At 31.9% G+C, this 16733-nt stretch overlaps 1 protein-coding gene across 3 annotated transcripts; it reads left to right on the forward strand.

Moving 5' to 3' along the window:
• The first annotated feature begins 304 nt into the window (after positions 1-304).
• Positions 305-16173, forward strand: LOC139523804 (elastin-like). 3 transcript variants are annotated; one of them, XM_071318087.1, is made up of 4 exons: positions 305-424; positions 10948-10987; positions 11502-11531; positions 14946-16173. In XM_071318087.1, exon 4 carries the CDS (start codon positions 14952-14954, stop codon positions 15708-15710), a length of 759 nt encoding a protein of 252 aa, XP_071174188.1. In that variant the 5' UTR covers positions 305-424; positions 10948-10987; positions 11502-11531; positions 14946-14951; the 3' UTR covers positions 15711-16173. The 3 variants fall into 3 exon arrangements, with proteins under 3 accessions (XP_071174188.1, XP_071174189.1, XP_071174190.1); XM_071318088.1 differs by having other exon boundaries at positions 319-391; XM_071318089.1 differs by having other exon boundaries at positions 346-554.
• Positions 16174-16733: the final 560 nt, after the last annotated feature.

Below are 16733 nucleotides of genomic sequence, written 5' to 3' on the forward strand. Positions count from 1 at the left end.
ATTATTTTCCTCACTATCAATATCGGATACTATAATGTATGAGTCTTAGAAAGTCCCTGCATGCGGTCTTCGCTATATTTTTTGGGGAGTCATTTTTTCCTGGTTGGGTGGTTTTCTCTATTTTGAAAGAAAACTGTCTTGTGCATCGTGCGTTTCATATCCAAAGTTTTCTTCGTTCTTTTAATATTAGAGACATATATTGTTTAATATGTCGTCTTTGTCAATGTTATTATTTTTTTTTATCTTTTTTACCTATATTTTTTAACTGAGTTGTCGGTCTTGCCTCGTTGTTTCCCCAGCAGGTGTCCGATTAATTTCATCCAATGAAATTTAATCCGGGTATTCAGTACGAACCTGCGACCATCCATTGTGAAGTTTTGATATCTGTTTGGTAAAGAAAGAAGACTACTTTTCTATGATCTTGGTAAAGATCTTTATTTTCTAACTTCCCGGACATATAGGCACTTCCTTTCCGATAGTCGGCATTCTTTGTTCCAAGTTGATTGATCATTCTATAACCAGAAAAGTAGATAGAAGTGTCTAAGACTAATCTTGTAAGAAAAACCGAAGAGCATTCACCTTACATAAAATTAAGACTAAAACGTGGGATTCTTTTCATATATTTTCCAATGGTGATGGTTCTTTTTATGTTTGTCGAAAACCTTATCTACTATCCCGTCTGTTTGCCACTATTTGGTCATACCAATCATAGAACCAGACCAAGTACTCAAAGTTCAAACACAAAAGCAATTAAGCTCTTTTAGTACATCAAAGCACTAGGAGTGTTAATTCACAAATCCAACTGTCTTAAAAGGGCGACTTTTAAGTTCCACACACTCAAATCCCAAATATTAATTCCATTCTACTCTTAGTCTTACCTGGTCATGCGCGTAGCTACGTTTACGTCAAAACGCCCGGGCGTACACTTGAATTTTGAAAATAAAACAAATATTCGACATAGAATAAGAAAAACTGGTCAAAAGCACATCAGCCTTGTGCTTCTTTTTTTCAATGGATAGTAATTTTGAATAAAAAGGGACTAAATTTACTCAAATAGATCATTTAATATATTTGATCGAATCTTTTGTAAAAGTCTGAATCTAGTACTATGAATTCTACGAACTTTTCTTATATTTAAAGCAATTCACTATCTGCTCAGATTCGATATGCTGTTTGTATTTTTGTCTCGAGCCAGTGATTTACGTCTAAAAAGCGACACAAAGCGGCGTCAACATTTAGGTTCCGAATGTGGATAAAGTCTTTTGAAGTTGGACAGAAACTGTTTATAATCAAAAGAATATTCAGAGCAATATAATAATGCAATTATTTACCACATTTTAAGGACACAATGTATTTCTTTCTGCAATTGATAAGTGGTTGCAGTTTGGGCGTACATTTTGTTATTTCTCAATTACATGAAACACTTGTCGAACCTTCATCGAATTTTATGAAAATGCCGAAGAAGCTTTTTCTATTACTTATGTCTAAAGCTAAAATTTTGAAAGCATTTTTTTTTCGTTCATTTTCTGTTCTGTTCTGATAGACAGCCGGATAGCCGGACACTTCTTTACGCAGTTAATTGTTTTACCTGCTCAATTTATAAACCTTCATAGATTGTCGTGAAATATTCCAGATCAAGAAAAAAATATCAGAAGAAAATTTTAGATTTTTTTTAAACCCCTTTAAAGGAACGATAAATTGATTCACTTTTTGTGGGGAGAAATCCTAGGTGTTCCAGAATAATTTTATATTGCACCTCTTAGAAATATTTTTTTGGTGTTCATTAAAAGGTGCTTTTGTGGATTGTATGCTCACTCACGGCACCATTTAAACTTATTTAAAAGTAATATTGGTTTGGACGTTTTCTCTAAAACCAATGACCATTAGGATAGCTTCCAGTTTAACACGATGAATAAGTTAACATATTACAAGATTTAACCAAAACAAACAAACAATTTAGATTCAAAAGTATGTTGCTATCAATAATTTTTTACTGACAGGCTTCATTATGGTATCTCATTCTCGATAGCTTTCGGGAGCTTCGTCCCTTTCGAACCAACTACCAGCAGGTGCTTTAACATTGAACGATTGGCACCCCTCATATCCCTTGCCAAGTTTCGGGCGTACACGTAAAAATGACCCAGCTACGCCACTGCTGGTGCAAGTGTACCAATTCTGGAAAGGGCACAAATCAAATCCAGTCTTCAAGACGAGTGGCAGCCCAGGCTGGTAAAATTGCTCTCAGGCCTGTAAAAATCAGACCTACAGGCCAACAGAATCTAACTAAAAATTTTTAAAAATTTAGCCGTGGGCCTGTAGATTTAGAAGTTCAACGTGAAGACTGCAAATCTTCACCTGGTCAGGTTAAAAGTGGCATAAGTCAAATTGGCACATGGTCAGGTTAAAAGTGGCATTAGTCTAATTGGCACATGGTCAGGTTAAAAGTGGCTTAAGTCAAATTGGCACCTGGTCAGTTAAACACTTTCAGAAAAGTCTTATCACACTCTAATAAGCACCTATTTAGAATAACCTAGTATTTAGCTTGCTTTTACCCTTTTCTTCAAGGTATATCGTGCATATATCATGTACATGGATAAGTAAACATTATTTTTTACATATTTTTCTTTTGCAAAACATATTATTGTAACATGTACTTAAATACACATTTCATACATGCTCACATGTACATTTTTTTAATTAAGTAGATAGAAATTAGAATATTTGATACAACAATTATACATGTAGGTTGGGGGATGTTTTGAAGTTTTCTCAAATTACTATCAATAGAAATTGAATGGTTATCATTTTAAAAACTTACGATGTGATATTAATTAAAAGCAATAACCTGTAACGGTTAGTTGTTTTAACATTTAGATCATACAATTATATATATTCATTGTTTGAAATTTGTAGTGATTTATGTATACATAAAGAATATTTGTTCTTGAAGGGATACTACTGACAGAAATAGGTTACAAATCATTTGATAATTGTTTGATATTGACAGTACTTATATTTGAAGTATTTTACATGTAAAAATGTATGTGACAAAATTATTGAAGAATTACCAAACAATAGCAACTTTTTAAACCTTTGTAAACCATGTACAACATGATCATCATGATAATCACAAAATTGTGAAGCTGGTTTGAACAATGTAAAAGATGAAGTCAGTGTTCTCCCCAGGCCGTTTTAGCGTCGCGGTACCGCGACGCTATATTTTTTCACCGTGATGCTATAATAATTCCCGCGACGCTATAATTATTTTGAAGATGCTATTTTACTTGTCCTCAATTTTGAACTTAATTGTAATCCCTTTAAGTTGGACACCAAAGGCAATTAAGAGATTAAATAGCCAGGTGTTAATTGCCCTCAGGGTGATAACTGTTTGGATGCGAATATCCCAAGCTGACACTCGTGACATGACTAATACCACGTGTTTGCAATCACCAATTTCGACATGGAAAAATGTAATCACAAAAACAATTCGAAATCTATGTTTTGTATTACGAAATTTCAAAGATTAAAACAAATTTTTTTTAAAAAGGTCGTTTATTTGTGCAACTCTCTCCAAAAAATACTTTCTTTCTCTTCCGGTAATACGAGAGCGGGAATTTTGGTTTTGAGCTAAAATAAGTTTTATACTTCTTTAAAAAGTGATCATAATTGGCTTAAGTTTATGGGTGGAATCAGAAAAAATGAAGATTTTAACATATTGGGGCATATTGTTTTCCACATTATATTTAGGAAAGTAAATTAAATGTCAAACCAACAAGTTCAATACCAGCTAACTTGCAGCCAAATTTCATTTAGATATCTTGTACTAGCCAAAAGTTTTATTAAAAAAACATGTCAAATTTGTCAGGAGTGTGACGCTTTTTGTGTGACAGGATTTTTTAAAAATAATTTACATGTTGAGTAAAAATTATTATGATGAATGCATGTATATGAAGATGGTTTATAATCATTCTTCAATACTAGGTTTTGTAGATTATAGATTGGTGTTATCATTGCACAAATATTATGTAAATAAATATACATTGTGAAAAGGTATGTACCAAAAATTAATATTGGCAAAATTTGATAATTTCTAAATTAAAGTGTTATGGTTGTATTTTAAAGGAGTATTTGTGTGTAAAACTGGTAAGTATTTATTGTATACATGTATAAGCTATCCATAAAAGGCTATACAGACATCCTGAGGTGCATAATTCACATATTGGATTAACTTTATACAAGCACCCAAAAATGTCAGGAGTGTGACAACTGTCTTTAAACGGTAAACGGAAAAAAAGTCACAGGAAAAAAAGTCACGGGAAAAAAAGTCACAAAATTACTAGGAAAAAAAGTCACAGGAAAAAAAGTCACAAGAAAAAAAGTCACAGGAAAAAAAGTCACAATATTGTTGCTGTTTAACTCACATCTCTTTCATTTCATAAGAGATATAAAACAAAAATAATTACAACAAGAATGTGTCCAAAGTACACGGATGCCCCACTCGCACTATAATTTTCCATGTTCAATGGACCGTGAAATTGGGTAAAAAGTCTAATGTGGCATTAAAATTAGAAAGATCATACCATAGGGAACATGTTTACTAAGTTTCAAGTTGATTGGACTTCAACATCATCAAAAACTACCTTGACCAAAAACTTTAACCTGAAACTAACACTTTCGTTTTCTATGTTCAGTGGACCGTATAATTGGGGTCAAAAGTCTAATTTGGCTTTAAAATTAGAAATATCATATCAAAAGGAACATGTGTACTAAGTGTCAAGTTGATTGGACTTCAGCTTCATCAAAAACTACCTTGACCAAAAACTTTAACCTGAAGCGGGACAGACGGACGAACGAACGGTACGACGGACGGACGGACGAACGAACGGACAGACAGACATACGAACGAGCGGACGCACATACCAGAAAACATAATGCCCCTCTACTATCGTAGATAACAAATCCTTGAAAACATGCATGTATCAATAGTACACCAGCATGTACACGTTTCATTTTAATGTTTTGCGATTTATATCTAAATTTCCAAAGCCAGTCGTATAAAATGAATTAAAAAATGTCCATTTCCATACAAAATATTTATTGGGAATGTTTTCCAATATATTTATATATATGTCATGTATGTGCGACCATATGACCATTTCCATAAAAAAAAATATTTGGAAAGTTTCTCCTATTAATACATGTATGTGCAGACCATATGACTATTTCATACAAAAATTATATATTGTGACTTTTTTTCCTGTGACTTTTTTTCCTGTGACCTTTTTTCCTGTGACTTTTTTTCCATGACTTTTTTTCCTACATTCCTTTAAACATGTACCAAAGAATACATAGGACTTAAATATGTTCTTCTTCTTTATTTTTCAGAAGTGGCTATTCCAAAGAGAAGAAAAAAATTTATTACAACTGTGATATGTTTATATCATAGATGTGGGAGTGCATTATATATGTCAGGAGTGTGACGCTTTTTTTAAGGCATTTTCTGTCAATTCATAATTTCACAAGGACAAGTTCAACAGGTTTCTTTGTGTTAGAAATGTTAAAACAAAGTTATATTCCTATCATTTACCTCTTAAATGTGTTATTTATCATGATTGTTTTGACACAATAAGTTTTAATTAGTCATTTTTCTATTTTTTGTGCACAGTAATGCAAATTTATCAAAGGAAATAAGTGTGTACAACTATAAAATCATATAGGAAAGTGAGGAAATGAATTTTGTACAAAATAGAACAATCATTTTGAATTTAAATGGTATATTTAAAGATGTTTCAAGGATTAACCATTCAGATGTAATTCGTCACACTCCTGACATGAATTTAACAATTTAAGAAAAATATGAAAATTAGCTTTATTTTTAGGACAGATAGTTGAAAGACAGCTAGTAATTTAGAAACTTTTGGTAAATCTTCCATTCCTTAAAACATCCACTAGACTTGCTGACATAAGCCAGGCAAAATTATCTGGAAGAAATGATTCAAAGAAAGAGACTTGGAAAGAGAAAACCCGCAAATATTGGTTGAATATAAAATAAAAAAATTATCAGAGGAAGTTGGACAATCTTAAACAAAATAAAAAACTACAAAACCATGCTAACAAAAAAAGGCTTAAAGAAAGAAGAACTTTGAATTCCAAATTTGATAAACAATATAAAGAAAAACAAAGGCAGTAGCAGAAAAACAGTAGAAAAAAAGGAAGAAAGATAAAAAAGAAGTTGGGTTGAATAAGGACTTAGAATCGAAAACAAAAACAGCTCAAAAATTCAAATGAGAACAGATCTGTAACTGTGTCAGATTCCAGATCTACAGTGAGAAAACCTACACAACACACAAGAAAACAACTGCCACAAAACCCAAATGCTTGGACGAGTTCTTTGAAACACATCATAAAAAATGCTACACCCAGAAGGGCCTTCTAGAAGGGATCATTTATAAGCATTTTTGTTTTGTGGCAATTGTTTTCTTGTTTGTTGTGCAGGTTTTCTCACTGTAGATCTGGAATCTGACACAGTCACAGATCTGTTCTCATTTTAATTTTTGAGCTGTTTTTGTTCGATTCTAAGTCCTTATTCAACCCAACTTCTTTTTTATCTTTCTTCCTTTTTTTCTACTGTTTCTCTGCCACTGCCTTTGTTATTCTTTATATTGTTTATAAAATTTGGAATTTGAAGTTCTTCTTTCTTTAAGCTTTTTTTTGTTAGCTTGGTTTCATAGGTTTTTATTTTAAGATTGTCCAACTTCCGCTGATCAATTTTTAATTTCAGATTCAGCCAGTATTTGCGAGTTCTCTCATTCGAAGTCTCTTTCTTTGAATCATTTCTTCTAGAAAATTTTGCCCTGCTTATTTCAGCAAATCTGGTAGATGTTTTAAGGAATGGAAGGTTTACCAAAAGTTTCTTCATTTTACTAGCTGTCTTTCAATTATCTGTCCTAAAAATAAAGCTAATTTTCATATTTTTCTTAAATTGTTAAATTCATGTCAGGAGTGTGACTAATTACATCTGAATGGTTAATCCTTGAAACATCTTTAAATATACCATTTTAAATCAAAATAATTGTTCTATTTTGTACAAAATTCATTTCCTCACTTTCCTATATGATATTATAGTTGTACACACTTATTTCCTTTGATAAATTTGCATTACTCAGTGCACAAAAAATAGAAAAATGACTAATTAAAACTGATTGTGCCAAAACAATCATGATAAATAACACATTTAAGAGGTAAATGATATGAATATTACTTGGTTTTAACATTTCTTACACAAAGAAACTTGTGGAACTTGTTCTTGTGAAATTATGAATTGACAGAAAATGCCTTAAAAAAGCGTCACACTCCTGACATATATAATGCACTCCCACATCTATGATATAAACATATCACAGTGGTAATGATTTTTTTTCTTCTCTTTGGAATAGCCACTTCTGAAAAATAAAAAAAAATAAAACATTTAAGTCCTTTGTATTCTTTGGTAGATGTTTAAAGACAGTTGTCACACTCCTGACATTTTGGGGTGCCTCTCTTTGTGTTTTTTTTAAATGGTCCTAAAAAGAAAGTCCTGTTCTATGGGTAAAGATATCAGAAATTGAAATCAATGATATAGCAATGTGTTTAGTGATTTTTTGTGAAAGTTTAAAGCATTTTTCAATCTTTATAAAATATGTCAGGAGTGTGACAAAATACTGAAAATAGAAGGCTTTTTCTACATACAATTACATTAAAACGGTACAATGAAATGACATTTTGTTTTTTGCAAATGATCACAAAATCTCAGGGCTTTCAAAGTTTACTATTGTAACTGAAATATATTAAGATTCTTTTTATTGGCAAAAACTTCAATCACTAGTTACTATTATTTTTTTCAAATTAAGCTATTCAATTTGATTGTTATTATATGATTTAGCAGAAAAGATGGAAATTTTGGTTTTAAAATTTTCCTTTTTATATTGACTTTCATTTGGAAAAGGTCTGAGCAATGTTTTCTTGACTGTTTTATTACCAAACTTGTTTTTAAGTAGTATGGTTTCTGTTAAATATTTTTGAGATGTATGCTATTAAAATTTAAGATTATTCAATGTGTCTGTTTCGTTCGGCCTGAAACTTTGGAATTATAAAATTTAAAGTATTGGTAATAGGGCAAGACAAAAAGAAATACAAAATATTAAGTTTGAAATTGGACCCCCCATGTCACACTTTTGCTTCATTTTTTCTGATTCCACCCTTATGTTTAATGCATTAAAAGCGTCTTATTCATTCACAATCTCTTGTCAAACAATGTTTATTCTCGGACTCATTTTCGTAAATTTTTCCATGGCCGCCATTGCACATTTTTGTGTAAACTACGGATCGGAACCGGACCAGATATGACAAAAATCCGCATTTTCACGATAATGACAACAGACGGACAGCAGACAGAAAAAATATACCAATAGAGAAAACTACGCATTAATAGACTATTTGTTAGATAACTTTGTTAAACATACATATCATTTTGATGTAAAGATAAGAAACAACAAGGACTAATTCATTGAGTGCCATGAAACAATGAATTTCATAAACATGATAAAAAAAAGTTTTTAAATTGATGTTTTTTTTGCTACTTTTGCTACTTTATCTTTACTTAATATAAGGCCACTTTTTTTTTATTAGTTGGTTTACGGATCCGCCGACCCTGTATTTCACGATATTGAAATAAAAATAAAAACGATTTTGAAGATTTTTTTTAATTCCGCCGACCCTTTTCTGTTTGAAGAAGTACAAATAAAAATAAAAACACGATAAAAAAAAGATCGGTCTTTCTTCTTCCAGTCAGAATACCCTCGGAGTGGATTCGAAAATCCCGTGCGGTTCCCTGTTCAGTCAACGTTTCATCATGATCTAATGTGGTGAAAAGGAACCAGTTGAAAGGCGGTTCCCTGTTCAGTCAACGTTTCATCATGATCTAATGCGGTGAAAAGGAACCAGTTGAAATACGATTTTACAATACGTACTTAGATTTACCCATTAATTGTTGGAGATTTTCGGTGTAAATCTAGCGGTTGAACAAATTGAACATCGCAGTCATGAATAATAAAAATGAAAATTATTTTTGAGATCGTTTGGGTATTTTGGTTTAAAAGGTCGGACCATCGCTAGTTTGAACCTAGTCCAAATAATTGTCCAATGACATCTGGCAAGGCTATCCCAGAAAAAAATTAAAAATAGCCTTACCAGACGTCATAATTATTTGGACTAGTTTGAACCCACAGGCACTTGTTTCTAGAAGTTCTATTTATATGGATAGTCGACCTTCCTATGGATAGAAACAAGTGCCCGTGTTTGAATCCCTGTTTCAGACAGTCAGTGAGGTTGACGGCGGGTCAACTTTGGTTCAAGTGTTGATCAGAAAGTCTGTGACCCGTTGAAAGGGGCTGTTTTAGTTCCATTACAGGTACTAGTCCAAATAATTATGACGTCTGGCAAGGCTTCCTGGCATCCCAGATTTGTTTTTAAATAGCCTTGCCAGACGTCACTAAAGGGAAGGATCTTTTAACTTGCTGCCAGGGATGGGTGTCATTAATTGGCCTTATTATATAAATACCTTCCCACGGTACCCATTAAGATTTAATGGAACAGAGATGGGGTATGGTGAACAATATCCCAACACAAAATCAGAACATGTATTACTGTCATAGAATGCAGGACAATTAAAATCACTTCAACATTTATAAAAAGGGACAATCACAGGACACTTCGAGATATAAGCTAATACTTATAGCAGTGTAAAATAGCATAAAAAGCCTAAAAAGGACATGTTTTCATGTACCACATATGAAGGCATATGACCTGCAGAGCGCATATGGTATTTCCTCAATAAAATTGTATTGTGTTATGAGGAATTTTGTCACTCCCTGATCTAAATTTGATAAATAAATACACAGAACAAAGAGAAATGCAATTGGAAAAGACACTTCCCTTTCATCAGGGACATTTAATATATATATCTTCTTTCATCAATCTACATTGACATTTGACTCCTTGTAACACATTTAATTTAAAATAAAACAGCAAGAATTAATACCAAATTATGAAACGATCTGCATACATTGTTAGTATAATACACTATTATATAGAGTAATGTCATTGTTTGTTGTTTCTCTCCATTTTTGGTTAAAAAAAACCAGCATTAATTCCAATTTTTTTTTTTTTTTTTTTTTCGACCTCCTACCCTATATTTTTTCATTATTTTTATTTTCATTTTTTTTTCGACCTCCTACCCTTCCTTTTTTAAGAAGAATCCCGTAAACCAACTAATAAAAAAAAAGTGGCCTAATATAAAAAAAATAGTTAATTTTGTGTAATAGATATTTAGTTTTGTATATATACAGGTTGCACTATAATGAACCATTCATTCATTTGACTTATTGTTAACTGAAAGCACATATTTATTTTTATTTGGCACAAGAGGAAAAAAATAGTTCTGTAACTAAAAATGATTAAAGAAAACATAAACTGAAACAACTGTTTTTGTTGTTATAGTTTAATTGTATTCTCAGTTATGAATTGAACAATATAAACTAAAACATATAAAGGAAATAGAGCAACAACGCGACGCGACAAATGACATTAAAAAAAATACAGTTATTTTTTTTGCGCAAAATGTGATGCTATCCAAAATTTCTGGGGAGAACACTGGTTCAAGTCATTAGGCATAACTAAAAAGTACATGTCATTATATACATGTATATAGGGTTTCTTCCATATGATATCCATAACAAAAAAGTAATGTTTGATATAATTACATGTAAAGTTGAAAGAGATATATATTTAATTAATGAAACAATATGGATTTCATTTTTTCAACATGTTCAAGTGTTATTTTAACCTTAATTTCCGTATATAGATATTTCATCTGATATATGATTAACAATACAGTTTTTTATTTTGCAGGATACCATAGTTTTCAAGTTACCCATGACATAAGTGAAAGGTAAGCATTCAGAACTGGAGTCAAGCATAAGAAGCTTTAATTTTTAGGGTACCATTTGTAGTAGTGTTATTTAATACTTTACATGAAATTAATGTTTATTCTTGTTGTATGGTTTAATACATGTTCATTTTACATGTCATGGAAATTTGGAGTGCAAACAGAATATTTCACTTGACTTTTTTTGCAATATAAAATATCGGCAAAATGTTAGCTACTCATGATCAATTTTAATATTGTTGAAGATTTTTTAAGCTGAGCAAATAAGGTTATCCAGTGTTCTTCGGTGATGCTTGAATAAAATATTAAAAATACCAATTAAAGTATGAAGTTGAAGGACCCAAAATTATAAAATGAAGGTTTAAATTTTTACCAAATAAAGCTATGGTAATAATTTTCCAAAGGTATAATATCCTTTGTTTTTTAAAGTATTCGGTTTTGTAAATTGTTTGAACAATTTATAATGTATTTTGTTTATATTAATGACTACTTGTATCTATTTTTATTTATTTTTCAGAACAAATCAAGTAATTTGTGATATTTTCTGGTGAGTTGATTAAACAATGTTTTATTTAAATACCATATGCATATACAAAACTAAATATATAGTCAATTGTAAAATTAAATACATGTACATATATTCATCACACACATTCAGATTAGATATAAGTACAGTTTATAAAGTGTTGACACACTGATCAGGAGATAGCACTATGATTTTTATACGACTGCAACCACTTTTTATACGACTGCAAAAATTGAAAATTTTTTGGTAGATATTGGTAAACATTGGCGTCCTCGTCGTCAGCGGCGTCCAAAGACTTTTGATTTTCGCACTATAACTAAGTATAAGTGAATAGAAATCTATGAAATTTAAACACAAGGTTTATGACCATAAAAAAAGAAGGTTGGGATTGATTTTGAGAGTTTTGGTCCCAACAGTTTAGGAATAAGGGGCCAAAGGGTCCAAAATTAAACTTTGTTTAATAATTGGGGTTCTTTGATATGCCGAATATAACTGTATATGTAGATTCTTAATTTTTGGTCCCATTTTCAAATTGGTCTATATTAAGGTCCAAAGGGTCCAAAATTAAACTTTGTTTGATATCAACAAAAATTGAATCCTTGGGTTCTTTGATACATGTATGCTGAATCTAAACCTGTATTTAGATTTTTAACCGGATTTTTGTTACAAAAATGTCGGTTATTGATTTGGGGATGTACGGCGGGCGGGCGGCAATCAAATGTTGTCCGTGCATTAACTCATGAACCGTTCAACCAAAGCTTTTAAAATTTTAATATGTTATTACTGACAACTATACGAAGGTCAAGTTCAATAATGGCGATTTTGACTTTTTCCGTTCAGGAGTTATGGTTCTTGAAAGGCGGCAATCAAATGTTGTCCGTGCATTAACTCATGAACCGTTCAACTAAAGCTTTTAAAATTTTAATATGTTATTACTGACAACTATACAAAGGTCAAGTTCAATAATGAATATTTTGACTTTTACCGTTCAGGAGTTATGGTTCTTGAAAGATTGAAAAATGGAGTTTTCAGTCGTGTCCGTGCATTTACTCATGAACTGTTCTACTAAAGCTTCCCAAATTTTAATATGTTGTTACTGATGACAGAATGGAGGTCAAGTTCAATAATGACGATTTTGACCTTAACCGTTCAGGAGTTATGGTTCTTGAAAGATTGAAAAATGGAGTTTCCAGTCGTGTCCGTGCATTTATGCATGAACTGTTCTAGCAAAGCTTCCGAAATTTTAATATGCTGTTACTGATGACAAAATGGAGGTCAAGTTCAATAATGACGATTTTGACTTTTACCGTTCAGGAGTTATGGTTCTTGAAAGATTGAAAAATGGTGTTTCCCGTCGTGTCCGTGCATTTTCTAATGAACCATTCAACAAAAGCTTTTGAAATTTTAATATGTTGTTACTGATGACAAAATAGAGGTCAAGTTTCATAATGACGATTTTGATTTTTACTGTTCAGGAGTTATGGTTCTTGAAAGATCGTAAAATGGCGTTTCCATTCACGTTGTTGCATTTACTCATGAACCATTCAATCTAAGCTTTTCAAATATTATTATTTCAAAATGTTGATACTGATAACAAAATGGAGGTCAAATTTGATATTGATGATTTTCACTTTCACCATTCATCAGTAATGGTTCTTGTGATATTGCCAGGACACAAATAAATGTAAATAAATCCGGTTTGCTGTCGTTGTGACAGCCTCTTGTTGATTATAGGCCCAGTTGGTCCAAATTGTGGTTCAAAATTAAACTTTGTTTGATTTCAACAAAAATTGTATATATGGGGTTCTTTGATATATGCTTAATCATGTTAATCTAACCATGTATTTAGATTTGTGATGTTTGGGCCCAGTTATCAGATGGGTCCACATTGAGGTCTAAAGGGTCCAAAATTGAACTTTATTTGATTTCATCAAAAATTGAATTCTTTGGGTTCTTTGATATGCTGAATCTAACTATGTATTTAGATTTTGGATATTGGACCATAATAGGTAATGTCCAATTTAAAATTTAAAGTTTTTAATTTTAAGTTCTTAGACCACATTCATTATGTGTCAGAAACCTGTGTTGTGTCAACTATTTAATCACAAGCCAAATTCAGAGCTGTATCAAGCTTGAATGTTGTGTCCATACTTGCCCCAATGTTCAGGGTTCGAACTCTGCGGTCCTGACAATAACTTTTAGCTTTAGTGAATGGATCTCTTATAAATTTTAATGTCTATATAAAGTCCAAATTTTTGAAAGTTTGAACAAGAAATCTTTAATTGCAAAATATTGCATAATAGATTTGTAAGATCTTGACATTTGTTTTGTGTCAGAAACTCATATTATTTAAAAAATTTGATAACAATCCAAATTCAGAGCTGTATCCAGCTTGAATGTTGTGTCCATACTTGCCCCAACTGTTCAGGGTTCGACCTTTGCGGTCGTATAAAGCTGCGCCCTGCAAAGCACCTGGTTATTAAATTAATAATAATAAACATGGCAGTCAACAATATGAAAATAGGAAGCTTAAGATGTGGTATTATTGCCAATGAGAACTTTCTACAAGAGACCAAATGACACCAAAATCTAAATATAGTAATACAACATGTTTAAAATGAAATCAACACTTTCATGCATCTGGACAAGCTTTTTTCTGGATAAACATATATCAGGAACACTCAATGTCAAATATCTGTTAGTCAAGGATGTATAAAAACCAAAACAATGGAAAGCTAAATGACTTTAAAATACCTATGAATAATAGTCAGAAATATCTAATTAAGGTCAATAAAAATTTTAAAATTTTAAAAGTTTAATTTTGAACCACAATTTGGACCAATCTGATAACTTGGCCCAAACATTATTTGCCTGTGTGAGTTGAAACCTTATAATTAACATGCTGAAGAAAAAAAGATTTACCCAAAAATGAAGAAAAATAATGAGATCTAATGCTTACATGTACTTACAAAATATTTATTTTAAAGATCTTTATATAGCTATTTGATGGGGATTCTTTTATTTAAGTGAATATATTTGATTTCATGGTTTTGTCATTATCTGCATGCATGCCAATAGATACATATGTTCTTTGTTCAACATTTAAATTTGTTGTTTACCTAAAATCTAGCAATATTACTCAAAAGTAGTAAAAATTACGAAATGAAACATAAAAGGATTTTTACAAAATTGGCTGTGGTTTGTTTTGTAATGCTGACTCAACAAATGTGAAATAATGAAAAAAATTTATAATGAAAAGTTTTCAGAAACACTTTTACCACCTGTCATGTTAGCATGGTTATATGGTTAAATTAATAGCATGAATGGTAAATTATAAAAAAAGGACTTAATTTGGGGCCACTACTGGTTTTATTTCACCTTTTCCTTTCTAACATGAACTAATAAGTTTTATGTGAATTGTTGTAATTTTTTCAGATAACGATGAACTACTATGGTGGTCCAGGAGCAGAAAAGAATGGTATCCCTCCAGGCGGTTATTATCCTGGTGCTAGCTATGGACTACAACAGCAAGCTGCTTTAGCTCATGGGCATCCACAAGCAGCTGGTATGACCCCTGGACTAGCACAGCATCCCGGTCTGGCTCCAGGTCATGGACAGCAAACCACTGTTCCATCATATGGAACACCTGTATCATCTCATTCTTACACAGGTTATACAGGAATGGCGCCAGGACAGTCCATCTACACAACAACAGGATATTCTATACCCCAAGGATATCCTTCAGCAATGAATGGTTCTGCAGGCTTGACCAGCATGGGAGCATTCTATTCTACACCACACATGTCAGCTTTACCCTATTCTACTCTACAGCCAATTCCCCAAGCAACACCTTCTATACCCTCCGTGGCATCTCTACCATCAGTTCCAGCCGTGCCACATATACCGTCAATACAGCAAACACAGAGTGGTTATCCTGCAAGTCACCGACAGCATCAGTTGTCGTCAGCTTACCTGTCTGAACAGGCGGCTAAACAGGCCGGCTATCCAATAGGCAGCAATCCAATGATGCATCCAGGCATGTCTTCTGCGTCAGTACCAGGCATGCCACACGGATACCCAGCAGGAGGTGCAGTCCCAGGAATGGGTTATCCCAACCCGTCGTTAACGAACGCCTACGCAGGAATGCCTGGTGTCAGAGTGGCACCTCATACAGGCCAGCCATATGGACCAAGATACTGAACATGCTGACTCTAGTAAAGGACTATTGTAATTACAAATGCAAGTCCAATGCTCAGTTTATATAGATCTGATGAAGACTTTGTAGCTATTTATGTATTATATTAAGTAAACATTTTAATTTTTCAGTTAGGGTATTTGTAAGTTCTTGTTAAAATTGTTGAAACAGATTTTTTTTTATATATAATTGAAAGATCCTCACTTAAAGGTTTCAGTTACTGAAGACCTGTATTAATTAGTATCTATATATATAAGCAAGAAAAAATTTAAATAGTAATAATGGGACAATTTTTAACATTATTTTTTTTCTTTTTGTAATTTTATTGAAAATTTTGATTAGTCGAATGACATGGGACTATTGCTACAGGCATAAATTAGTTAAAATAATATGTTAAATGTGTTCATAGTAACCATCAAATGGTTATTTTACAAAATATCTTAATAATGAATTAAAAATATACCACGATGAATTTGTCAGTTTTGATGTGTTGATGAAATGTAGAGCCCTTGAAATAGTTAAATCTGCAGTTGTTATTATTGTAAGCTTGGCATTTAATATACTTTTTTTGTTGACCCCATTTATATACAAATCTGCCATTCAATGCCTTTTTGCAGCATTGTGGGTATATTTTTGTATTTACATTTATTTGTTATTTTTGATAAGCAATACAGAAAAGTTTTTATAAAACTTTTTTGTTTTACCTTCTTTTTTAAAAGATTTTTAGACAATTTTTTTTTCACTGCAACTTAAGAATTTTTCAACGTTAATTTATACCATTATGTTGTACTTTTTTTCAAAAAATATAAGTTATTATAAAAAATGAGTTGTCAGTATGTTAATACTGCCTGAATAGAGATGCATATACATTGTATCGGACACTTTCCATTTGCAAAACTTGATTTCTCACATGGAACTTTACATAACAAATACAGGATCTTTAGATTGAGGTAAAGGTTCAAACAAGTATATTATTTCGACACACAAGAAATTGGTTGGATCCACATCAAAAAGGTGGCAGGACCTTA

This window comes from Mytilus edulis, chromosome 5 (genome assembly GCF_963676685.1).
Source record: "Mytilus edulis chromosome 5, xbMytEdul2.2, whole genome shotgun sequence".
NCBI lineage: Eukaryota > Metazoa > Mollusca > Bivalvia > Mytilida > Mytilidae > Mytilus > Mytilus edulis.